The 20,372-nt window shown below is 58.7% G+C and overlaps 1 protein-coding gene across 1 annotated transcript in view; it reads left to right on the top strand.

The window, feature by feature from the left end:
- TMPRSS6 (transmembrane serine protease 6) overlaps nucleotides 1–18,969 on the top strand; it is a 37,672-nt gene extending 18,703 nt beyond the window's left edge. The window contains exons 9-18 of the mRNA XM_059082282.2: nucleotides 1,296–1,408; nucleotides 1,712–1,821; nucleotides 10,185–10,330; nucleotides 10,733–10,831; nucleotides 11,792–11,905; nucleotides 13,585–13,701; nucleotides 14,039–14,207; nucleotides 15,573–15,844; nucleotides 17,507–17,643; nucleotides 18,162–18,969. Of these exons, the coding sequence (XP_058938265.1) occupies nucleotides 1,296–1,408; nucleotides 1,712–1,821; nucleotides 10,185–10,330; nucleotides 10,733–10,831; nucleotides 11,792–11,905; nucleotides 13,585–13,701; nucleotides 14,039–14,207; nucleotides 15,573–15,844; nucleotides 17,507–17,643; nucleotides 18,162–18,320 (1,436 nt within the window). The 3' untranslated portion in view covers nucleotides 18,321–18,969. The remainder of the gene's footprint in view (nucleotides 1–1,295; nucleotides 1,409–1,711; nucleotides 1,822–10,184; nucleotides 10,331–10,732; nucleotides 10,832–11,791; nucleotides 11,906–13,584; nucleotides 13,702–14,038; nucleotides 14,208–15,572; nucleotides 15,845–17,506; nucleotides 17,644–18,161) is intronic.
- The last annotated feature ends 1,403 nt before the right edge of the window (nucleotides 18,970–20,372 follow it).

Genomic DNA, 20,372 nt, shown 5'->3' with positions numbered 1-20,372 from the left:
GAGGGGTCAGGGGTCCCTAGGGGATGGGAGGGGCCCAGTGGCAGAAGCCAGCGGTGCTCCTTGGGCTTGCCTTCACCTTCTTTGCTCTGGTTGGGGATGGGATGGGGGAGGGAAGGTTCTGGAAGTGCCTCTGCTCTCCAACCTCACCCCCACCCCTGGACCCCCTTTATCTCTCTATTCTCACTCCATTTCCCCCACCTTCTCCCTCAGCCCCTCCCCTGCCCCTCTCTCCATCTCTCGCTCATCTCCCCCTCATTCTCTCTCCTGCCCTCTTTCTGACTCTCTCTTTCCTGAGTTTACTGTCTGTCTTCCCTCCTCTCTCTGTCGTCTCCGCCCCCTCTTCCCTCTGCACCCACCCTGGCTGAGCCTGGAGGTGGGGTCCGCCAGACAACCCTCTCGCACCAAAGGTCAACCACACAGCCGTCCCTGGAGATGGCGTAGGATGCTCAGGGGAGGGCGATTCACAGCATTCCTTGGGAAAGGGTCCCCCAGGCTGCCCCACTGAGACTTCCCCACTCTCCTCCTGCTTCCGGATTCCCCCTCCTCCACCCCCTTTCTCAGGAAGAGCATGTCCCACCCTTCACACCCGATGGCTGGCTGTCCTGGGCTGTCCTGGGCTCAGTGGAAAGGAGGGTTACAAACAGGAGCTATACACAAAAAGCCTCTGCCGTCAATCTGCCTCTTCCCACCGGCTTTCCCCTGCCTGCCCTGGTGTCCACCACAGTGGCCTCCTGCTAGTGGCCCAGGTCCACAGGTGACCCCTGGGAGTCCCTGGAGCTAAAGAGGTGCCAGAGCTGCCCGTTCTCATGGGCGTCTCTGACATAGCTCTACAGGGAGGGAATGGGGGGCTTTAGGGCCCCTGACTTCCATGGAAGTGTTGTGGTAGCTGGGGACACACCTGCTCCCCGTGCCTTGCCCTCTCACTGTGTGACCTCAGCCAAGTTGCTCCTCTTCCCCAAACCTCATCTTTGAAAAGGGGAACGATTCTCCCTCCCCAACCCCCGTAACTGTGAGGCGGGGTTGCACAGCTGATGTCAGTAGTGAACATTTATTGAGCACTTACTACATACCACGTCTGTTTAATCCACTCAACTACCCTATGAGGTACGTACTGTCCTTGTCCCTGTTTCACAGATGAGGAAACTGAGGCCCAAGGTCACACATTCACACTCAGTCATCAGGCTGTACCGTTTAGTGGCAGTAGCGGGCATGGGTTTCAGCTGCCCCCCACCTGCTGGCAGGTGCAGTGGGGTGGGTCCAAGGCACCCTGTGTAACTTCTGTTCTCCGGGCCAAGCCTGTGAGGTGAATCTGACCCTGGAAGGCCGGCTGGAGCTGCAGGGCGTCCTCAGCACGCCATACTTCCCCAGCTACTACTCACCCAGCACCCACTGCTCCTGGCACCTCACGGTGAGCCCACCTACCCTCTGCCCAGAGCACCCTCTAGATCTCCGGGGATCCCAGCTGGGAGGGGAGCACTGTCCTGCCTCTGCTGAAGCACCCACAGGCTGAGCTCTGGGGACCAATCCTTCCAGGGTGGGTGGGATGGCTCTGTTGCCATGGCGATGCCTGTTTGCTGAGTGACTGACAGACCTCAGCCCCAGCTGGCACTCTGTGTTGGCAGGCCTCTTCCCCACTTGGTTGTCCTGGGAGGTGGGACCACCGCCTGGCCGCAGCCCGTGGGCCACCTGGTGACTAGCTCCTCTGTCCCAGGTGCCCTCCCTGGACTACGGCTTGGCCCTCTGGTTTGACGCTTACACTTTGCGGAGGCAGAAATACGACCTGCCGTGCACCCAGGGCCAGTGGACCATCCAGAACCGGAGGTACCCACCCGGAACCCCCTTCCTGTCCCTGCAGGTAACCCCCCTTGGGAGCCCAAGTCTGGGACCTCAGAGGGGCATCATGCGAAGAGAGCAGAGGTCAGGCCTGTTGCCTCACCCTTGACCCAGTCCCTGTCCCGGCCCCCAACCCGGGCCTCAGCCTCCCCTCCTGCCACCCAGAAGTCTCAGACACCCATCTGTCATCAGCCACCTTGGATGTTGATCCTAGTTAGAGCGAAACGGTTTCCTTCCCGTGGGTGCTGTCACCCCAAATCCTTACATGAAATGATGCAGAGCCACAGCACTCAGCCGTGCTGGGGTGCCTTTCCCTAAACCCACCCAAGTGCAAACGGAGGCACCTCTTGCCTTATCCTGCTCCCTGCTGTTGGCCACATTCAAGCGGCTTCCCGACTGTGAAGCTGTAGAGCCGGTGTCCGTGCCGCTTTTGCTAACCTGACCACTTCCCAGGGCCACCCCGAATCACCCGTGCCCCCTGTGGGGCGCCAGCCCTTGCTATCTGTCCTGCCCTTGGCCCCCCCGGTGACAAAGTTCCTGAGGAAGAATCAAGTCCCTTGGGGAGGTGGGCGGGACACAGCGTGGCCGGGCCATCCTCTGGTCAGCGTGCCTGCAGTTTGATCAGCAGGATGAAGGCTGGGAAATGCCCCCTGCGGCTGGACCCTGCAGGCCCCTGTTGGTCCTGACGGCTGCAAAGGAGTGGGGAAGGCAGGGAAGCAGGGAATGGAGGCAGTGCAGACGCGCGTTCCCTGGTCTGGGGGGTGAAGGAGAGAACTAGGGCATTCAAGGGAGGGGATATTTATAATGGGAGGGGCTCTGTGTCTAAATGCTGTGTGGGAGCGTACCTTAGAGGCAGAGAGGGCGGGTCAGGCACAGGGGATAACGGGGCGGGAGGGGAGTGGGAGGCATGGAGGGAAAGCAGGACACCCTCCCATGGCTCCATTTTTTCAGGGGGGGCAGAGGCTTGGGGAGAGAGAAGGGATCTCAAAGTAGCCTTGCAGATCTGGGGAGACCCCTCCCCACCTGCGGTCCAGAGATACTGAAGAGAAGATTCTACATCTAGTAGCAGATAGGGCCTCCGCTCGCCTTCCAACCCTGAGATCCTAGGGGTCTAACGGAGGCTGGGATTCTAATATGCAAGGTTCTTAATGTCTTGGTTTCACAGATTTTGAGGATCCAAGATTCCAGTAGACTAAAATTGGAAAGTTCTAGGACTCTGGGATTCTTGGATTCTGGGGTTGGTGTCCATGTTCACCAATGCTTGTATTTTTTTTAATATAAATTTATTTATTATTGTTGGCTGCGTTGGGTCTTTGTTGCTGCACACGGGCTTTTCTGTAGTTGCAGCGAGCGGGGGCTACTCTTCGTTGCGGTGCGCAGGCGTCTCATTGGGTGGCTTCTCTTGCTGCGGAGCACGGACTCTAGGCACGCGGGCTTCCGTAGTTGTGGCACTCGGGCTCAGTAGTTGTGGCACACGGGCTTAGTTGCTCCGCGGCATGTGGGATCTTCCCAGACCAGGGCTCGAACCCGTGTCCCCTCCACTGGCCGGTGGATTCTTAACCACTGCGCCACCAGAGAAGGCCAATGCTTGTATTTTGCTTATCGGTTGATCCTTTTGAAACGCGTCAGCCAGACAAAAGGGGACAGGGATTGATGATGTTCGTTGACTTGTCATCATCCTTTACAGGGATTTTGCAATTTATCAGGGACCATGATTAAAAGGAAACGGAAGACATGCCGAGGGTGTGAGTTCAGGCCTGTGCTGTTTGGGCTGATGTCAAGTGGTGTGACCCTGGCCCGGTGCTTTCTGGAGAGCAAGAGGGCATCTTGTCCCACGGGTCCCAGCATGTGGGTGGCATTTCTGGGCTTGGCTGCCTTGATCCTCTGTGGTGCTCCCTCGGGGCCCCTCCCCACCTGCCTGGGGGCTGCCCAGACTGAGGAAGGCTGGACTCGCCCCCCAGTGTCAGGAGCCCAGAGTGACCCTGACAGTGCTCCTTGATTCACGGTTCTCCACGCGATATAAGGTCTTTTCCCGCCACCCTCTCAACCCCAGAGCCGAATCTGATATCTCGACGAGGGGCTAGGAAGGGGCGAGGAGGGCCTGGGTCTGACGCTCCCACACTTACCCCCCTCCGCCATGGCTATTCCATTAGCCGGGAGCCGGGCCCTGGCACCGGGCGCCCCATTCCACCTGCCTGGTGCCCAGCACGGGGCATCAGTTCATGGCCCGACAGCCTGTGATGTCGGAGGCATCATCATTCTATTTCCCGGAGGAGGGAACCGAGGCTCAGTGGGATTAAGCAGTACCCAGATGGGCCCGCAGTCACGGCCTCTCTCCCATGCCCATCACTAGCCGTGAACAGCAGGACGCACGGTGGTCCACAACGTGCTCCCCCTGCAGGGCCTTCTTCCTGCCTCCTTGACGTAGCCAGGAGGGTTGGGCCAAGGGGTGGGCTCTGGGTGCTGGGACTTCGTGAGCTACCCTTGGGTTTCAAGTGTGGACCACAGATGGGGAGAGACTTCATCAGCAGGAATGATAGTGCAATGGTGAGATTTCAGGCACTGTGACGGAGTCTGTCGGGGTTGGAGGGGTCTCACCCTCCCCACTGTCTCAAAGCACCGTTGAGCTATAGAAAGTGGGCTGGGCTGACCATCGAGCCCTACCCTCACCCATTGTACAGGTGGGAAAACTGAGGTCTAGGGAGGACTAAAGACTTGGCTTCCTGTCCTTGTCTTTTTGCACTTTCGAAGTGGTGGTGAGGGACCAGGGTGCAGCTGGGTGGCGGGTGGGGTGGGAGGGTGAGGCTTGACAAGGCCCCGCACCCCCACCCCCTCCTCTGTCTTCTCAAGCCTCCCCCACCTGCTGGGGGGTTGAAGATGTGCTTGGGGGAGTCTGGTTACCTGGTTTCTGCATGTAACTCTGGGTACACCCCCTTCCTCATCTGTAAAACAAGGGGGTTAGGCCTGCCCAGGGTCCAGGGCCCCAACTTTTTATTATTTACCCATCAGAAAGATGTCTTCCGATAAGTTGGGTTTATTAGCTCCTAATGAAATGTCATTCCAAGTTGGGCTGGAGAGGTGGAAAGAGCTTAGCTGTTGAAATGAGACACAGCAGTGTTCAAACCCTGGCTCCTCTCCTTCCGTTCAGCAAGGACTCACCCCTCTCAGCCTCAGGTAACTCATCTGAAAAGTGGGTATGAAGCAGGTCCCCATCCAGGGAGGAGTAAATGAGATCGTGGGTGGAGGACGCCGGCTCCTGCAGGCCGGGATAGGCAGGAGCTCCAGAAGGCACCGGCCATGAGTTGGTAACTGGCTCTGGACTCTGCACCAGGCAGGCCCAGAGGTCAGGTGCCGTTTCCTTCATCCTCAGTAACCTGGTGAGCAAGCAGGTCCCGCACTGCCTCCTTCATAGACCGATGAGGGACTGAGGCACAGAGAGGCAAAGGCATTCACCCAAAGTCACCCAGCTCGTAACTAGAGCAACCAGAGTCGAGCTAGGCAGTGTGATCCAGAGCATGTGTGACGGCGTGCGGGCCTGTGTGCGCACGTCCAGGTGCGTACACGTACTCATCTACATGCTCACACTCAAGCAGAACCTTCCTGCAGGGCCTCCGAGCCGCTGTGCCAGCTGCTTCCTCCCTTGGCCAAGCCATCCCGACTAACGCACTGGCTGAGGGGACAGACACCTTCTGGGGCTCTCCTCTCGTCAGCTCCGAGAGCAGCCTGGGAAGTCCTACCCCTGTCTTCTCAGACCGTCGTTAAGGGTCCGGGGTCCCCCGGTGGAGACTCGTGGCCCCCTGCCCCCAGGCTCCTGCCCGTGTCTGAGTGTGGAAGGGAAGGCAGAGGTGTACCTCCAGACTGTAAGCACCGGACAAACCATTTCCTCTAGTTCTGATCTTTTTTGATAACCATCAGCCTATGTAGTTGCTGGGAAATTCTTTGAATAAGCATTTGTTGGAAAATCTGCTTGTGTGGGTGGCGAAGACACAAGAGGTCTGGGGAAGGGTGTAGGTTTCCAGGCACAGGATTTGTAGGGAGGGGGAGGCACAGTCCTGGGGCCCAGAATGGCCATAGACGAGGAGCGACAGAGGGTGGGTGTGGGGAGAGGGTGTCTCACCCCTCAGGTGCCAGCACAGTGATGAGGAGAGGCTGGCCCGGGTTCCCTCCACGGGCAGGGCATCCTTGGGCACGTCCCCTCACTCGCCTGAGCCCTTTCTGTCTTCCCCCCACCTCCCTGTTTTCTACCCAGTTTCTCCCCAGCAGAGGCCTCATGCCCTTTGAGTGGCCTGGGGGAGCGGGGGGGAGCTGACCTCGTGAAATCCGGCTGCCAGCTGCTGGGTTTCGCAGAACCCACTCTGGCTGGGAGTCAGTGTGGCACAGGGTTCCCCCTTTCCGGGTACCTGCCTTCTGCCACCTTCCTCCCCTGTGATGTCACTTTCCTTGTGATCAGCCCAACCATTTCCACTTCACCGATGGGGACAGGAAGAGCCCCTCAGGCCCGGCCTGGTTATGGGGCGGCCCTTCTGCTCCTTTGATCCCCTGGGCGGCCACCGAGGCTCCTCGGGCACTGCCGGGTGCTGGCGATGAGGAGGGAGGAGCTCCAGCTCCAGCTGCCCTTGGTGAGCTCACAGCCCGACGATAACAGCTGGTTTTCAAAGAAATCATTTCTCATACATGCCATAAAACATCCTACAAGGGAGCTATCACCCCATCTTACAGACTTGAAAATGGGAGCTTGCTGAGGTTGAGCCAGATGCCCAAGGTCACACAGCTGGTTCATGTGGCAGAGCCCAGCCTCAGCCGCAGCTCTGCAGCTTCAGGTCCACCACTCTGGCCACCAAGTGAGACTGCTGTCCTCCCTTTTTTTAGTGCTTGACTTCGCTGACTGTCTTTCCCATTTAACCTGTCTTTAGGGAAGGGAATGCATGTATGTGTGTATCCACCCGTCTATCCTTCCATCCATCCTTCAATCCTTCCTTCCTTCCTTCCATCCATCCATCCATCCATCCTTTCTTCCTTCTATCCATCCATCCATCCACCATCCGATCTTTCTTGAACTCCTCCCTGTGTAGAGTTGCTGACATGCAAGGTTGACCAGATCTCTGCTTACTGTCTAGGTGAGGCAAGAAGGAAAATTCCCCAAATCCAGAAAAGTGAGAAAGCAAGGCAGGCCCCGGTGCAAAAATGTGCCTTCAGACCCCCAGCACTTTGTAGCTGAGATGAGACGTGGACTCCACAGCTTTCAGACTTCTGGTGCTCCTTGGAGAGGCTTTGTGGGGAGGGGGCAGCATTTGGTGGATGGGGAGGGATTGGAGAGCCAGAGGACGCAAACCCTCATGCAGAAGGCACTGTGGCAAGAACCAGAAACGTTGACGTGCAAAGGGGCCAGGCCAGTGCTAGTTCCTCGAGGCAGGCTGCGTGGGGTGGGGTGAGGGAGGCAGGGAGAGACCTGGTTAGCTGGGCCACACGTGACCTGCCTAATTCGGGCAGCCTCTGATCACTTCCAGCCAGTGTTTCTAGGGCTTATTTTTCAGAAGCAAGAATCTAAGATGTTATGTGAAATTAGCTGGCAACTACATTTGAAAAAAAGTTTTTAATAGTGCATAGGCGAAATAGATCATCTTTAGGCTGAGTGATTCAGCCTGAGTTACCAGATTACAGCTTCTGCCTTGAATTCTTTTCTGGCTCCTGCTAACGAAGAGCCTTGCCCCAGGAATTCCGCCACCTCCTGTCTGCCCCAGGCCACCAGGGTGAGAACTAAATGCTTCCCAGCCTGAGCGGTTCCTGAGTACCAGGCTGAGCCACAGGCCGACCCTGAACTCCTCTCTTGGATGCCAGTAGAGAAATGTCCTATTGGCAGACGCTGGTGCCTTAGAGCCTCTGGCCAAGGCTTGAGGTGACCATGCAGCCCTCAAACTCTGCCCTCCAACCCGGCTGTGGTTCCTTCCCTGTCTCTCCACTGTCTTCTGTGACCTTCTGGGGACAGTGCCCTAGGCCCCTGAACCTTAAGCATGTTCACGAATGCACCTGATTCCTCATTTCCCCCTGCCCGGTATTTCCCAGCCCCCAGATCCCCTGTCCACTCCCCAGGGCAATTCTCTGGGGATAGTAATCCATGATAGCATTTGTTTTTATCTACTTTAAAAACAAACCACAACACCCCCTTGCTTCCTTAGTTTTAAAAGGATAAGGACGAGGCTTGTTCAGGAGCGCCCCCTGGTGGCACCTCATCCCGCTCTGGTCCCCCTGGGCTGCAGAGCAGTGGTTCTCAAAATTTTCCATCTCAGAACCCCTCTATACTCTTTAAAATTATGGAGCACCCCAGAGAGTTTTATGCCTTGTATAAAAAGTATATTTGTAACCTATATTTACAGTATTAGAAATGAAAACAGAACATTTAAAAATATTTATCAGTTCATTTAAGATAGTAAGAAACCCATTACATTGTAACATAAAGGACATATTTTATGAAAAAATAATTATATTTTCCAAAACTAAAAACATTTGGTGAGGAATAATATCACTGTTTTACATTTTTGCAACTTTCTTTAATAATTGGATTAGAAGACCACAAATGAATCCCCACACCTGCTTCTGCATTCAATGGGTTACACATGACATAGTCTCTGGAAAATTCCACTCTATCTTGTGTGAGAAGAGAGTGAAAAAGGCAAATGATACCTGAGAATTATTATAAAAATAATGTTTACTTTGGACCCCAAGTGGTCCCCAGACCATACTTTGAGAACTGTTTATTGGTATGAGGGCAAGAATATAGTCGCTGCAGGCAAACAGTATGGGGAAACTAAACCTTAGGCCAGGTCTGAGGGGGGTCGTGGGGAACATGAGGGTTCAGCCCCTAGAGCTCATGTGGCAGTGAGGGTCAGGGTGCACCTCCCCACAGTGCTGGCTGGGTGGAGCCTCCTGGGTCCTGAAGAGGCTGGATTCTCATCCAGCTCAGCACTTCCCTTCCTGAGCCTCATCTGGAGAGCAGGATGAGAACAATTCCTCCTCACAGGGTGGAGTTGCTGTGAGAACCTCAAAATCCCCATGCAATGAGGCCTCCAACTATTATTGAACTATTAAATGCTTGCCGTCTGCTGGAAGTTCTGAGGAAGCCTCTGGCCCCTGGGAACTAGGGGACCAGCTCTGTGGGCTGCTGCATCTGCTGTGGGATATTCCCATCATGCTTTGGGGCACTCCCACTTGCTCTCTTGACTTCCTCCTACCTTCTCTGCTGGGGGCATTGTCACCTCTCTTTTGCAGACCTTTCCACCCGTGTTCTGGGTGTTTCCCTCACCTGTAAAGGCATTCTTGTTTGCTCTGTGAGGATACTCCCTTCCCTGTGGGAGGCATTCCTAAGAGCTGATGGGGCCGACCCATCAGTTCTGTTGAGGGTGTCCCGCCTGGGAAGGCAGGGAACCCCAGGCTGCTCTCTGGGGAGGGTCCCGCTGCTTGGGGGGCGTGGCTGCGCGTGCTCCATGAAAGCATGGCCTCTTGCTCTGTCAGGCCAGGTGTGACCAGGCGCTGTGTGGGATGAGCCCCGTGCCCCTCACCCTGGAGTTGGGAGGATTCTTACCTGCTCTCTGTGGAGAATTCCACCTGCTCTGTGGGAACAAGAGCATCATCGGTGGGGCGGGGGGTGTCCAACAGGGATGCGAGTGAGCTCCCACAGTTGGGGGATGGTCCCACCCGAGTGTGGCCGCGCACGGAGAAGGTGCTGCATATCAGCATGGCACTGCTGATCCTGGGAGCGGGACTGCTGCCTCCCTCATGCCCAGAGGGTCACAGGGAAGCCACCAGGGCTGTGGAGGCTTCTCAGTGGGAGGGAAAGGCCTGAATGGGGAGCGAGGCTGCCTTCTCACCCCCACACCGAGCACAGGAGGAACAGCCCTTCCTGTCTATGGAGAGTAGACCAGTCAAGGACTATTGCTTCCACTGACACATTGGAGCCTTTTGTCAGATGTCAGGTCAACAGAGATGATAATTTCCCTTGTTTTACAAGGGAGGAAAGCGAGGCTCCGAGATGGACTCTGACTTGCTAGACTCTTACAGCTCCTAGGTGACGGGAACTAGAATCCAGACGTTAAATTTTATCCTGCAGGCAACGGGGAGCCATTGAAGGTTTTTGAGCAGGGGAGTGACATAGCCAGGCTGCTTTCTAGATGACTCTGGGGGTGAGTGGCCACCCAAGGGAGAAATCAAGACAGAGGAGTGGGGGTGGGCTGGGGTTGTGGCTCCCCTTCCTTTCCGACTGCCCTGTCCTTGCCCTGTCTGTACACGGGGACCCAGGCTGTCCCTTACCTTGGACCAGACCGTGTGGCCCTGAGTCTGTCTCTGGTCGCCCCCAGGCTGTGTGGCCTGCGCACCCTGCAGCCCTACGCCGAGAGGATCCCTGTGGCGGCCACCGCCGGCATCACCATCAACTTCACGTCCCAGATCTCCCTCACCGGGCCCGGCGTGCAGGTGCACTACAGCTTGTACAACCAGTCAGATCGTGAGTGTGGGCAGGCTGTGGATTGGGGCGGGGACCCCTGAAGCTCCCGCAGCTTCTCTCTGCCTCTGAGCTGTCCCTGGAAATACCAAGAGGCTGGTCAAAAGGAGTGTGTGTGTGTGTGTGTGTGTGTGTGTGTGCGCGCGCACGCACGTGCGTGCACGCGCATGTGTGCACAAACATATGCAGCTTTGCGTGTGCTCACGTGTGCAAGGCAGTCACACGTGTTCATGGGGAATATACACTCATACATACCCGAGTGTGCACCGCGTGCATGTGCCGGACCTGTATGTCCACGTGGACCGTGTACACAGGCGTGTGGGTACACGCGTGAGCACACGGGTGCCTCGTGTCCGCACGTGTTTTCCTGCTGACGCGTGTCCTAATGGCTCCTTCCCTGTCCAGCCTGCCCTGGAGAGTTCCTCTGCTCTGTGAATGGACTCTGTGTGCCCGCCTGCGACGGGGTCAAAGACTGCCCCAACGGCCTGGATGAGAGAAACTGTGGTGAGCTGCCCGCCCACCCCGCCGCTCCTCTCTCCTCACCTCTGTGCTGGGCTGAGCCCACCCTTTCGAAACCCGCCCCCCACAGGCAGCTCCCATTGGCAGCATCCAGGAAGCAGGGCTCCCTCGCTGGGCTGAGATGGCATGGTGGGAGCACAGACTGAGGGCCACCCAGTGGGGCAGTGACAGGGACAAGCTGGGACCCAGGTGTCCTGACTCCCAGCTCAGGGCTTCTCCCCACCAGGCCATCACCCCCCAGCCTTCTGCCAGGACAGCCGTCCAAGAAGGAACAGAGCAGGTGAGGGAGGGTTGGACCAGAAGGCGGAAGGCTGTCAAGCAGAGCCCAGCAGACCCATGTTGGCCAAGGAGAGGATCCTTTATCTGCGTCCTTTGCGTGGGGTCCTCCACTGCAGGGGCTCAGACTGGAGCTGCCAACTCCTCCTGGGGTTGTGCTCACCACGGCCCAGCCCTGGCAGAAGGGGCTCAGGGTCCCGGCGGTCCCCAAGCCAGGGCTCTCTCGGATTAAGACCTCTGCCTCTGAATCCTGGCTTCTGGCCTCGAGTCACCATCAGTACAGCCTGTTCCAGTCTGACCTCCCCAGACCACCTGCATCCCATCAAAGTTTTACATAGGTGGGGAGAGAAGCGGGAGGGAAGGGAGGTGTGCCTGCCTCTGGGCTGATCCTGCCTTCATGCTCGTGAAGGTGCCTCATGCTGGGACCAGAACACCTGGCCTCATGTTCTGGCTCAGCCACAGGTGACCTTGGAAAAGTCACTTCATTTCTGTTTCCACCGCTGAAAGGGAGTATCTCACAGGGTTGCTGTGACACTCAGGTGCAAAGTAGCTGAGAAAGAGAGTTGTGATCATGACATGCGATACAACGCACAGTCACAGGCAGCGCGGAGTCCCGGCCTGGTGCCGCCGGCTTCCTCCCACCTGTCCCCTCCCTGTGTCCTCATACAGTTTGCAGAGCCACATTCCAGTGCCAAGAGGACAGCACGTGCATCTCACTGTCCAGGGTCTGTGACCGGCAGCCTGACTGTCTCAATGGGAGTGATGAGGAGCAGTGCCAGGAAGGTAGGGCGGGTTTGACCGGGTGTCTAGAGGGAAACCAAAGGATGGGCGCAGCCACATAGCCCGGCCCTTCTGCATGCTTCTTCTGCAAAGCTTTCTGCCCTCTTGTCCAAATACTTACCAACCCATTTATAAGTATGCCTGTATGTCCGTCCATCCATCCATCCATCCATCCATCCATCCATCCATCCATCCACCCACCCACCCACCCACCCATCCATCCACCCACCCATCCATCCACCCACCCACCCACCCATCCATCCATCCATCCAGCCACCCACCCACCCACCCATCCACCCATCCATCCACCCATCCACCCACCCACCCACCCATCCATCCACCCACCCATCCATCCACCCACCCATCCATCCATCCATCCATCCATCCACCCATCCATCCATCCATCCACCCACCCACCCATCCATCCACCCACCCACCCATCCACCCACCCACCCACCCATCCATCCACCCACCCACCCATCCACCCACCCACCCATCCACCCACCCATCCACCCACCCACCCATCCACCCATCCACCCATCCATCCATCCACCCATCCATCCATCTTCTGGTGTCCCCAACCATCTGGTCTGTCCATTGATTCATACATCCACTCACTCATTCATCCATCGGCCTGTCCAACCCCCTATCTCCCTGTCCACTAAGCCATCAATCTACTCACTTGCTGGTTTACCCAACTGTCTCTCTGTACGTCCATTGTTCCATCCTCCATCCACGCATCCATGGATCTCGCTAAGCACGCGTCTGTCCATCGGTCCTTACATCCACTCACTTATCCATCCAAATAGCTGCTCGCCAGTCTTCTCACCAGACCATCAAGTCACCCATTTTGTTGGTCTGCCCAGTCTCCCATCTGAGCCTCCAGTGTTTTATCCATTCATCCATCCATCCATCCGTCCATCTGACCAACCAGCCTTCACGCACAGACTACCCAGTGATATGCAAGGCAGAGTTTAGAAATGGGGATAAAAGACACCAAAGCGGTCCCTGCCCTCTGGGGATTATCTGATAGTAGGAAAAAAAAAAAAAAGATGGGTGACTCTCTCTGGCGCAAACCTGGACATCATGTCCAGTAGCATATGGAGACTGGAGGAGGAGGAGACCAAGCTGAGAAAGCTTCCTAGAAGAGGTAGGCTTTGAATTGGGCCTTGAAGAGAGGTAAAATTTAAGTAGCGAAGGAAAGGAGACCAGGCGAAGACTGGTGGAGAAGAAAGCTCTTCCCGGCCGAGGCAGTGAGGAGCAGCTATGTGGTTGGGTGGGGCAGGGCCCGCAGGGCTGCCAGGCCAGGAGCGGAGCTTAGTCTGATGGGAGAGGCATAGCCGCGCTCTTGGGAGCCTCACTGGGCTGAAAGTGGAGGCGCGGGTCTGCCTTCAGGTACCACACCTGGAGGGAGGCAGAATCTTACGCTCAGGAGCCCAGGTCTGAGAGGGGAGACACTGCCTTCTCTTAACAGACCAGCGTGGGGGGCGAGGGGTGCGGAGGCGACATGGCCTTTAGGGGACCTTAAAGGAGCCTCAGGGAACCCTTTGGTGCGGTCAAGAGACCCTCCCCGGTCGCCTCCCGGCCTCTTCCAGGCTCTGTCTTCCCTGGCCTTGTTTTGGAGGCTCCTTTGGGCTCAGGGACCCACCCTCTAAGCCCTGCCCCCACCCCCTCTATCCCAGGGGTGCCTTGCGGGACCTTCACTTTCCAGTGTGAGGACGGCAGTTGTGTGAAGAAGCCCAACCCACAGTGCGACGGGCTCCCCGACTGCGAGGACGGCTCCGACGAGCTGTACTGCGGTGAGTCCTGGGGGCTCGACAGGCTGCGCGGGGCAGCCGACCCCTCCAGCTGCTGGGCCCTCCGGCGCGGGAGGGAGGGAGGTGCCACCCTGCGGAGCTGGAGGGAGAGCTCATCGTCTGTCCGTCTGTCTCTTTCCACCCCGCCTCTGCCCCCCCCCCCCCCGGGTGTGGGTCCTGCCCGCCTCTCTCCCTCCCTCGCCCCTTCATTCTCCTTCCCCGTCCGCTTCATCTCGTTCCTCTGCTCTCCCTTCACGCCTCCCCCTTCTCTTTTTCTCTGTGTCTGTTTCTCTGCGGCCCCTCGCCCTCCGTCCATCCCTGCCCCGTCCTCCATCCCTAGACTGTGGCCTCCAGGGCCCCTCGGGCCGCATCGTGGGCGGGGCCGAGTCCTCGGAGGGTGAGTGGCCCTGGCAGGCCAGCCTCCAGGTTCGGGGCCGACACATCTGTGGGGGTGCCCTCATCGCTGACCGCTGGGTGATCACAGCTGCCCACTGCTTCCAGGAGGACAGGTGAGGGGGACGGCACGGGGGCGTGGGACGCGAGAGGTGGGGTAGGCAAGGCTGTGACGGGGTGCAGTGTGTCTGAAACCTCAGCGGACAGAGGGGAGGGTGGTGGGAAGCCGCTCAGACTGGCTGTTCCGACACTTGGGTTCAGCCGTGGCCCCATGACGAGCACACTCTGTGCCCCTGGAGAGGCTGCTCGACCTCTCTGTGCCCTACTTTCGGTATGTTGCTTTCAGCTGGGTCAGTGGTTCATTTATTTACGCATTCATCCGTTCAACGATATTCGTCGTGCTCCTGCTATGTGCCAGGGGCTGTGCTAGACACTGGGGTACAGCAGAAAACAGAACTGCCTGACCTGGTCATAGGCCGTGAACCCCCCTCCTCCAGGCATGCCTGTCTGTGACCTGGGGCAGGAGAGGTGGGGCCGAGAAGCCCATGCACGAGAAGGGACATCTCACCCTGCCCCACAGACAGCTTCCTCATCTCCGTGGTGGGCGGACAGCACCCCCTCTCCACCCCTAGCCTGACGTCTGGTGCCCCAGACCCGCCCCCAGCACGGCCAGTTCCGGACTCTGTCCCCACACCTTCTCCTCTGTCCTGGGTCTACACACACCGAGCCAAAGGCCTGGAGCCACCAGGGCACGCCTCCCCCTCCCCTCACACTCAGCCAGGCAGCAAACCCTCTCAGTGGTCTGGACGAATCTTCAGCCACGGCCTGTCCACGCCACCACCATCACCTGTGGGTCACCCCGGCAGCCCGGAGCCCAGCTCCCTTTTGCGTCCTCTGCCCGGGTGCCCTTCTGGGTGCGGTCTGACTACCCAGCTTCTTTCGCTTCATCCCTGGCTCCCCACCGCCCACAAGGTAGAGAAAGACCTGGATGCTGAGCTGGCCTCCAGGGGTCAGCACAGCCCAGTCTCTGCCAATTCCTCCACACTCAACTCCCTCCCCCTCCTCCTGAGGGCCAGCAAGTTTCAGGCCGTCCCCAGCTGCCCCCATCTATAAAGTGCACAGAAAGAAAGGAGAGAATGATCCGCCAATGCCTGGCACTGTGCTAATGTTTTTACACACACAGTCTTATTGAATTCCCTCAGGAACATGCGAGTAGATGGTGCTATTCCCATTTTGCAGATGGGGTGACTGAGGCCTAGAGAGGTGCACACACACCACGGGAGGGATGACGCTGGAGCTGGAACCCAGGCAGGAGGGCTCCAGGGCCAACACTGAACACCGTACCGCCAGCCGCCTGGCCTTGCAGAGCAGGGCGAGGATGGGCTGGAGGCTGGTGTCCCCGGGGGGAAGCTGGCTACCCTAGAGGTCTGGGATGGGATCGGGGAGGCGGCCGCTGAGCGAGCCCCCCTCCCTGCCCTCAGCATGGCGTCCCCGGCGCTGTGGACCGTGTTCCTGGGCAAAGTGTGGCAGAGCTCTCGCTGGCCGGGTGAGGTGTCCTTCAAGGTGAGCCGTCTCCTCCTGCACCCCTACCATGAGGAGGACAGCCACGATTATGACGTGGCCCTGCTGCAGCTCGACCACCCCGTGGTGCGCTCGGCCTCCGTGCACCCCGTCTGCCTGCCCGCGCGCTCCCACTTCTTCGAACCAGGCCTGCACTGCTGGATCACGGGCTGGGGTGCCCTGCGCGAGGGTGGTGAGCCGGACTGCGGGCAGGGGAGATGGGATGGGTCCCCTTCACGCAGATTCTGAGCCCGGAGGTGAACTGGCGGGGGGCCCTGGGACTCCACTTCCAGAGGCCCGCTAGTCCTGGGATTAAATTGCGCTGGATTTCATGGAAAGAAACAACCTTTAACTACAGCCGTGGGCCTCTCCCCTTCCCTTCCTGCCAGAAGGGCATTTAAGGAGAACCAAGGTCATGGCAGGATATCCTAGGGGCTATGTGTGGCGTGATGGGGCAGGCCAGGGACCCCACCGCCCGTGGGCAAAAGCTCCAACCCTCTGCTCCTTGGACAGTGGGGGGTGGGGGGGTATATGTCTGTGTAGGGGGGAGGCTCTTAGTTATTAACACTTACCACATGGAGGTTAGATTTTAGGGGAACGTGATTTCATTTAATCCATCCAGTGACCCTAGCCATTGGTTATCACGGACCCCATCTTAAGGATGGGGAAACGGAGGCTCAGAGACATTTAGCTGTGACTCAGAGTCACACAGCCAGAGAGGGTTGGAGCAGAGACTAGAACCCAGGACTCTCTGACCCCAGAGCCTCTGCTGTTTGGCTGCTGCCTCTCAGAAACATGAGTTTCTCCCCCTCCCTCCTACACTGACCGGAGCTGGCCATCCCTAGAGGCCACCGCTCAGTTCTGTACATAACTACGGCCATGCCCTGCACCCTTCGCGGTGGTGGCTTTAAAAATGTGTACCGTGCTTTACAATCTGGAGGTGGGCAGGACTGAGGGATAACTTAACGACGGAGAAACCGAGGCTCACGTGAACAGTGACATGTCCAAGAGGATGACAGAGAATAGTGTAAAACAAGGATCGGTCCACTTCCTCCTTCATTGATTTATGGGCACCTGCTATACGCCAGGCATCGAGTTGGACAAAGGGAATATAAAGGCAAACAGGAAACATTCTTGGGGGGAGCTGACACGGATGAGGAGGTACGGGGGGCAGTGGCAGCCCAGAGGAAGGGCGGGCTGAGCTCAGGCTTGGAGGATAGGTCAGCAGCGTCCCAGCGAAGGGGAAAGGCGTTTCTGGTAAGAGCGCAGGTGACAACCCAGGGAGCCCTGAGAACACCCAGCACCAGGGGGGAGCCGGTGGCTCTGGGTGAGGATCTGGAGCCAGGAGTCCTCCTCCTGACCTGCTCGAAGCATCAGGGCTTTGAGAAAAGGCACGGATGTCTGGGCCCACCCCAGCAGAACAGCCCGGATCTCCGGGGGGGACTAGGCACAGTATCGATTGAAGCTCCTAAGGGAGAAGTGCTGGCTGGACAGTGGGGAGAGGCTGACGAGTTTTAGGGGGGAGTGAAGGGGTGAGATGTGTGTTCTGGGCTGTCACAGAGCAGAGGGGAGGCAGCTAAAGAAGGCTCAGGCAGGAGGGGTGGGAGTGGGGGACCTAAGGAGGACCCTAGTCCAGATAGGCCCTGGGCCGGGTCGGGGTGGGGTCTGTCACCACGAGCTACTCGGAGAAGGAGCCAGAACAGAGTGATGGAGAGGTGGAGGGCGGGCAGGGGAGGGTAGGCAGAGCAGGAGCGAGGAAGGGGGCTCCTGAGACGCAAGAGGAATAGCGAAGGGAAGAGCGGGGGCCCCGGGCGCCTCCGATCTTCTCACCTCTGCCCCCGACCCCACCGGGCAGGCCCCACCAGCAACGGTCTGCAGAAGGTGGACGTGCAGCTGATCCCGCAGGACTTGTGCAGCGAGGCCTACCGCTACCAGGTGACCCCCCGCATGCTGTGTGCCGGCTACCGCAGGGGCAAGAAGGATGCCTGCCAGGTGAGTCCTGCGGGGTGGGCCAGATCGGGGAGAGAGGGCGCTGCTCACATCACCCAGGGCCTGGCCTTCTGCCCACAGTAGCCTGCTGCAGCCTCACGGCAAGGTGGGCTTGGCTGTCCCCACTTTATGGATGAGGCAACTGAGGCTCGGGAGGTTGAGAGACTTGCTCCAGGTTGCAGGCCCCAGATCAGAAGAGACCCCAGGGGGGCAGGTCTGAGGCCCAAGCCCAGCTCTGCTCCTTGCCCTCCGCGAGGCACTCTGCCCACGTGAGGCAGCAGAGAGGACTAGACGGAACCCACAGAAGGCAGGCGGAGCTGGGCAGGGCATGGGGACACACATGCACGCTTCCACGAAAGCCAGGCCCTGCTGGAGGCCAGGCTGGGCTGGCTTGGGCTCCCTCCGTTTATCGGAGGCTTCCAAAGGGGATGTGTCGCTCAGAACATCCCCAGCAGTCGGGACCCTTGCCTGGAAGGGGATGCCTCTACCCTGACGCGGCCCTGTCTCTTCCCCTCTTGCAGGGTGACTCGGGCGGCCCGCTGGTGTGCAAAGAGCCCAGTGGCCGCTGGTTCCTGGCGGGGCTGGTCAGCTGGGGTCTGGGCTGTGGCCGGCCCAACTATTTTGGCGTCTACACCCGCATCACAGGTGTCATTGGCTGGATCCAGCAGGTGCTGGCCTGAGGAGCTGCCCGCGCGGGGCAAGGCCCCACCTCTTGGACTCAGAGAGCCCAGGGCACCCACCAGACAGGGGAGCAAGTATTCCGCAGGTGGCGGGGCTCCGTGGGGACAGGAGGGGGAGTCTCTCCTCTCCCGCAACCTGTTGCCTGACATCTGCCCCAGTGAGGACACGAGGAGGGAGAAGGGCCATCAGCTGGTGGTCAAGACTCCCCCTGAGGGCCTGGGACGGTCACCAGGCCCAGCTGGGGGGGTTCGCATCCAGCCTGTCCCCTCCTGATTCTCTCTTCTCCTTCCCCTTCCTCCGCTGCTGACTTTGGTGGGGAAGAGTTGAGCGGCAGTCACGTGGCTGCCGGGCCCCCTGCCTGCCCCCGCCCCAGCGCAGAGGCTGCTGGGAAAGCATCCTCTCCAGACAGCTGATTCCGGACTTTGAAGCCCTTGGCCTAACTTGAGGGGTGGGGGAGGAAGGTGCCCCCACAGGAAGGGCCCTCGGAGCCCCGGAGACAGCCAAGTGGGCCAGCCGCCACTGCAGGCCAAAGGGTGGGGAGCCCCAGGTCCAGGGTCCTCCCACGCCTACCTGTTCCTCGGGCCTTCACTACCCATTCTCACCTGGAGGTGAGCTCAGCTGCCCTGTGGAATAAAGCTGTCTGACCCGAGGTCCTGTTCTGGGGATTGAATGGGGCCCCGGGCACCAATCTCATGCCTTTGACTGAGCAGCCCGTTATCTGCTCAGCCTGTTGGCTAAGCGTCCAGAAGGCCAAGTGGGGGGGGGGGTGTCAGTGGGGGCAGCGGTGGCCTCCAGGGCAGCTGCCGAGGTCCTGGGAGCAACCCCAGGAAGGCAATGGTTTGGTGCCCCTCAGGTCAGACAGAGTAAGGGCTGGGACAAGTGATGCGCTCCTTCTGGAAGCTTGTAAGGAAGCTGAGGGGCAGAGAGTCTCATGATTGCACCAGGGAGGGGTCAGGAGTGGAGCCTGGAGCGGAAGCCCCATCTCCCGATTCCCAGGTTACCACTTCCCCTCCGGCACGGCACTGCCTCTGCATTCTGAGTCATTTATTCAGCAAGTGACTCACAGGCTCCTACTACGTGCCAAGGGCTGCACTAGGGTCACAGAGCTGCACAGAACTTGGCTCCTGACCTCGGGAGGGGTGGGGACGCTGATCCAGGGTGAAGGGGCTTTGGGGTAGCCTGCAACTCGGGAAGGCTGCCTGGAGGAGCCTTGGGGTTCAAAGGTGGCCAAGGTGGGGAACAGCATTCTAGGCAGGGGAACAGCATGTGCAAAGACAACAGTCCCCCAAGTCAGTGGCCTGTTAGGGAACAGTAAGTTGTTTTTAGTTGGAACAGAGGTTGGCAGGGGTGGTGGTGGGGTGGGCGGTAGGGCTAAAAAGGAAGGCACGGGGAGGGGCAGACTGAGATTAGATGGCAAAGAGCTTGGAGTGGAGCTACGAATTGACCCTGGGTGATCTGGGGAGCCGTGGAAGGCTCTAGAGCAGGGAAGTGACACAGGACAGATTCCCATTTTAGAACCACCACCGGCACCAGCCTGAAGGAAGTGGGAGGCCGGTAAGGAGGCCACCGCAGAATTCCAGGGAGAAGAGGATGGGGCCTGGGTCGAGCAGGGCAAGGGGGATGGACATAGGGTGGAAGGACCCTTACTGTCCTCCAGGTGCCTCGGTGGATGGGGTGACGTGAGGGAGGAGTCACCCAGGACCACTCCCACCCAGGGCACCTGGGGAGGGAAAAGCTCTGGGAAGGGGTCATGAACTTGGGATGCTTCTGGCAGGGAGATGTCCAGGAGGCAGGCGGAGCTTGAGAGAGGTTTGGAGGAGGGATTTTAGAGCCGCCCTGCAAGGAAGGTGGTCCAGGGAAGACGGAGGAGGTGGGGGAGACACAGACTGCAGACTGCGGGGAACTGAAGGGGGTGGAGTCTTAGCAGCCAGGGCTGTGGCCTGAGTGGGAGTGGTCAGGGAGGCCTACAGGGCTGGGCCCTGGTGGAGGCGTGAAAGGCGGGTGTCAAGGGAGGACAAGTCTTTCTTGGAGCCTAGCTGGGAGGAGGAGGA

Source organism: Kogia breviceps, chromosome 12, assembly GCF_026419965.1.
Source record: "Kogia breviceps isolate mKogBre1 chromosome 12, mKogBre1 haplotype 1, whole genome shotgun sequence".
In the NCBI taxonomy this organism is placed as follows: domain Eukaryota; kingdom Metazoa; phylum Chordata; class Mammalia; order Artiodactyla; family Physeteridae; genus Kogia; species Kogia breviceps.
This window is presented reverse-complemented; position numbering and strand designations above follow the sequence as displayed.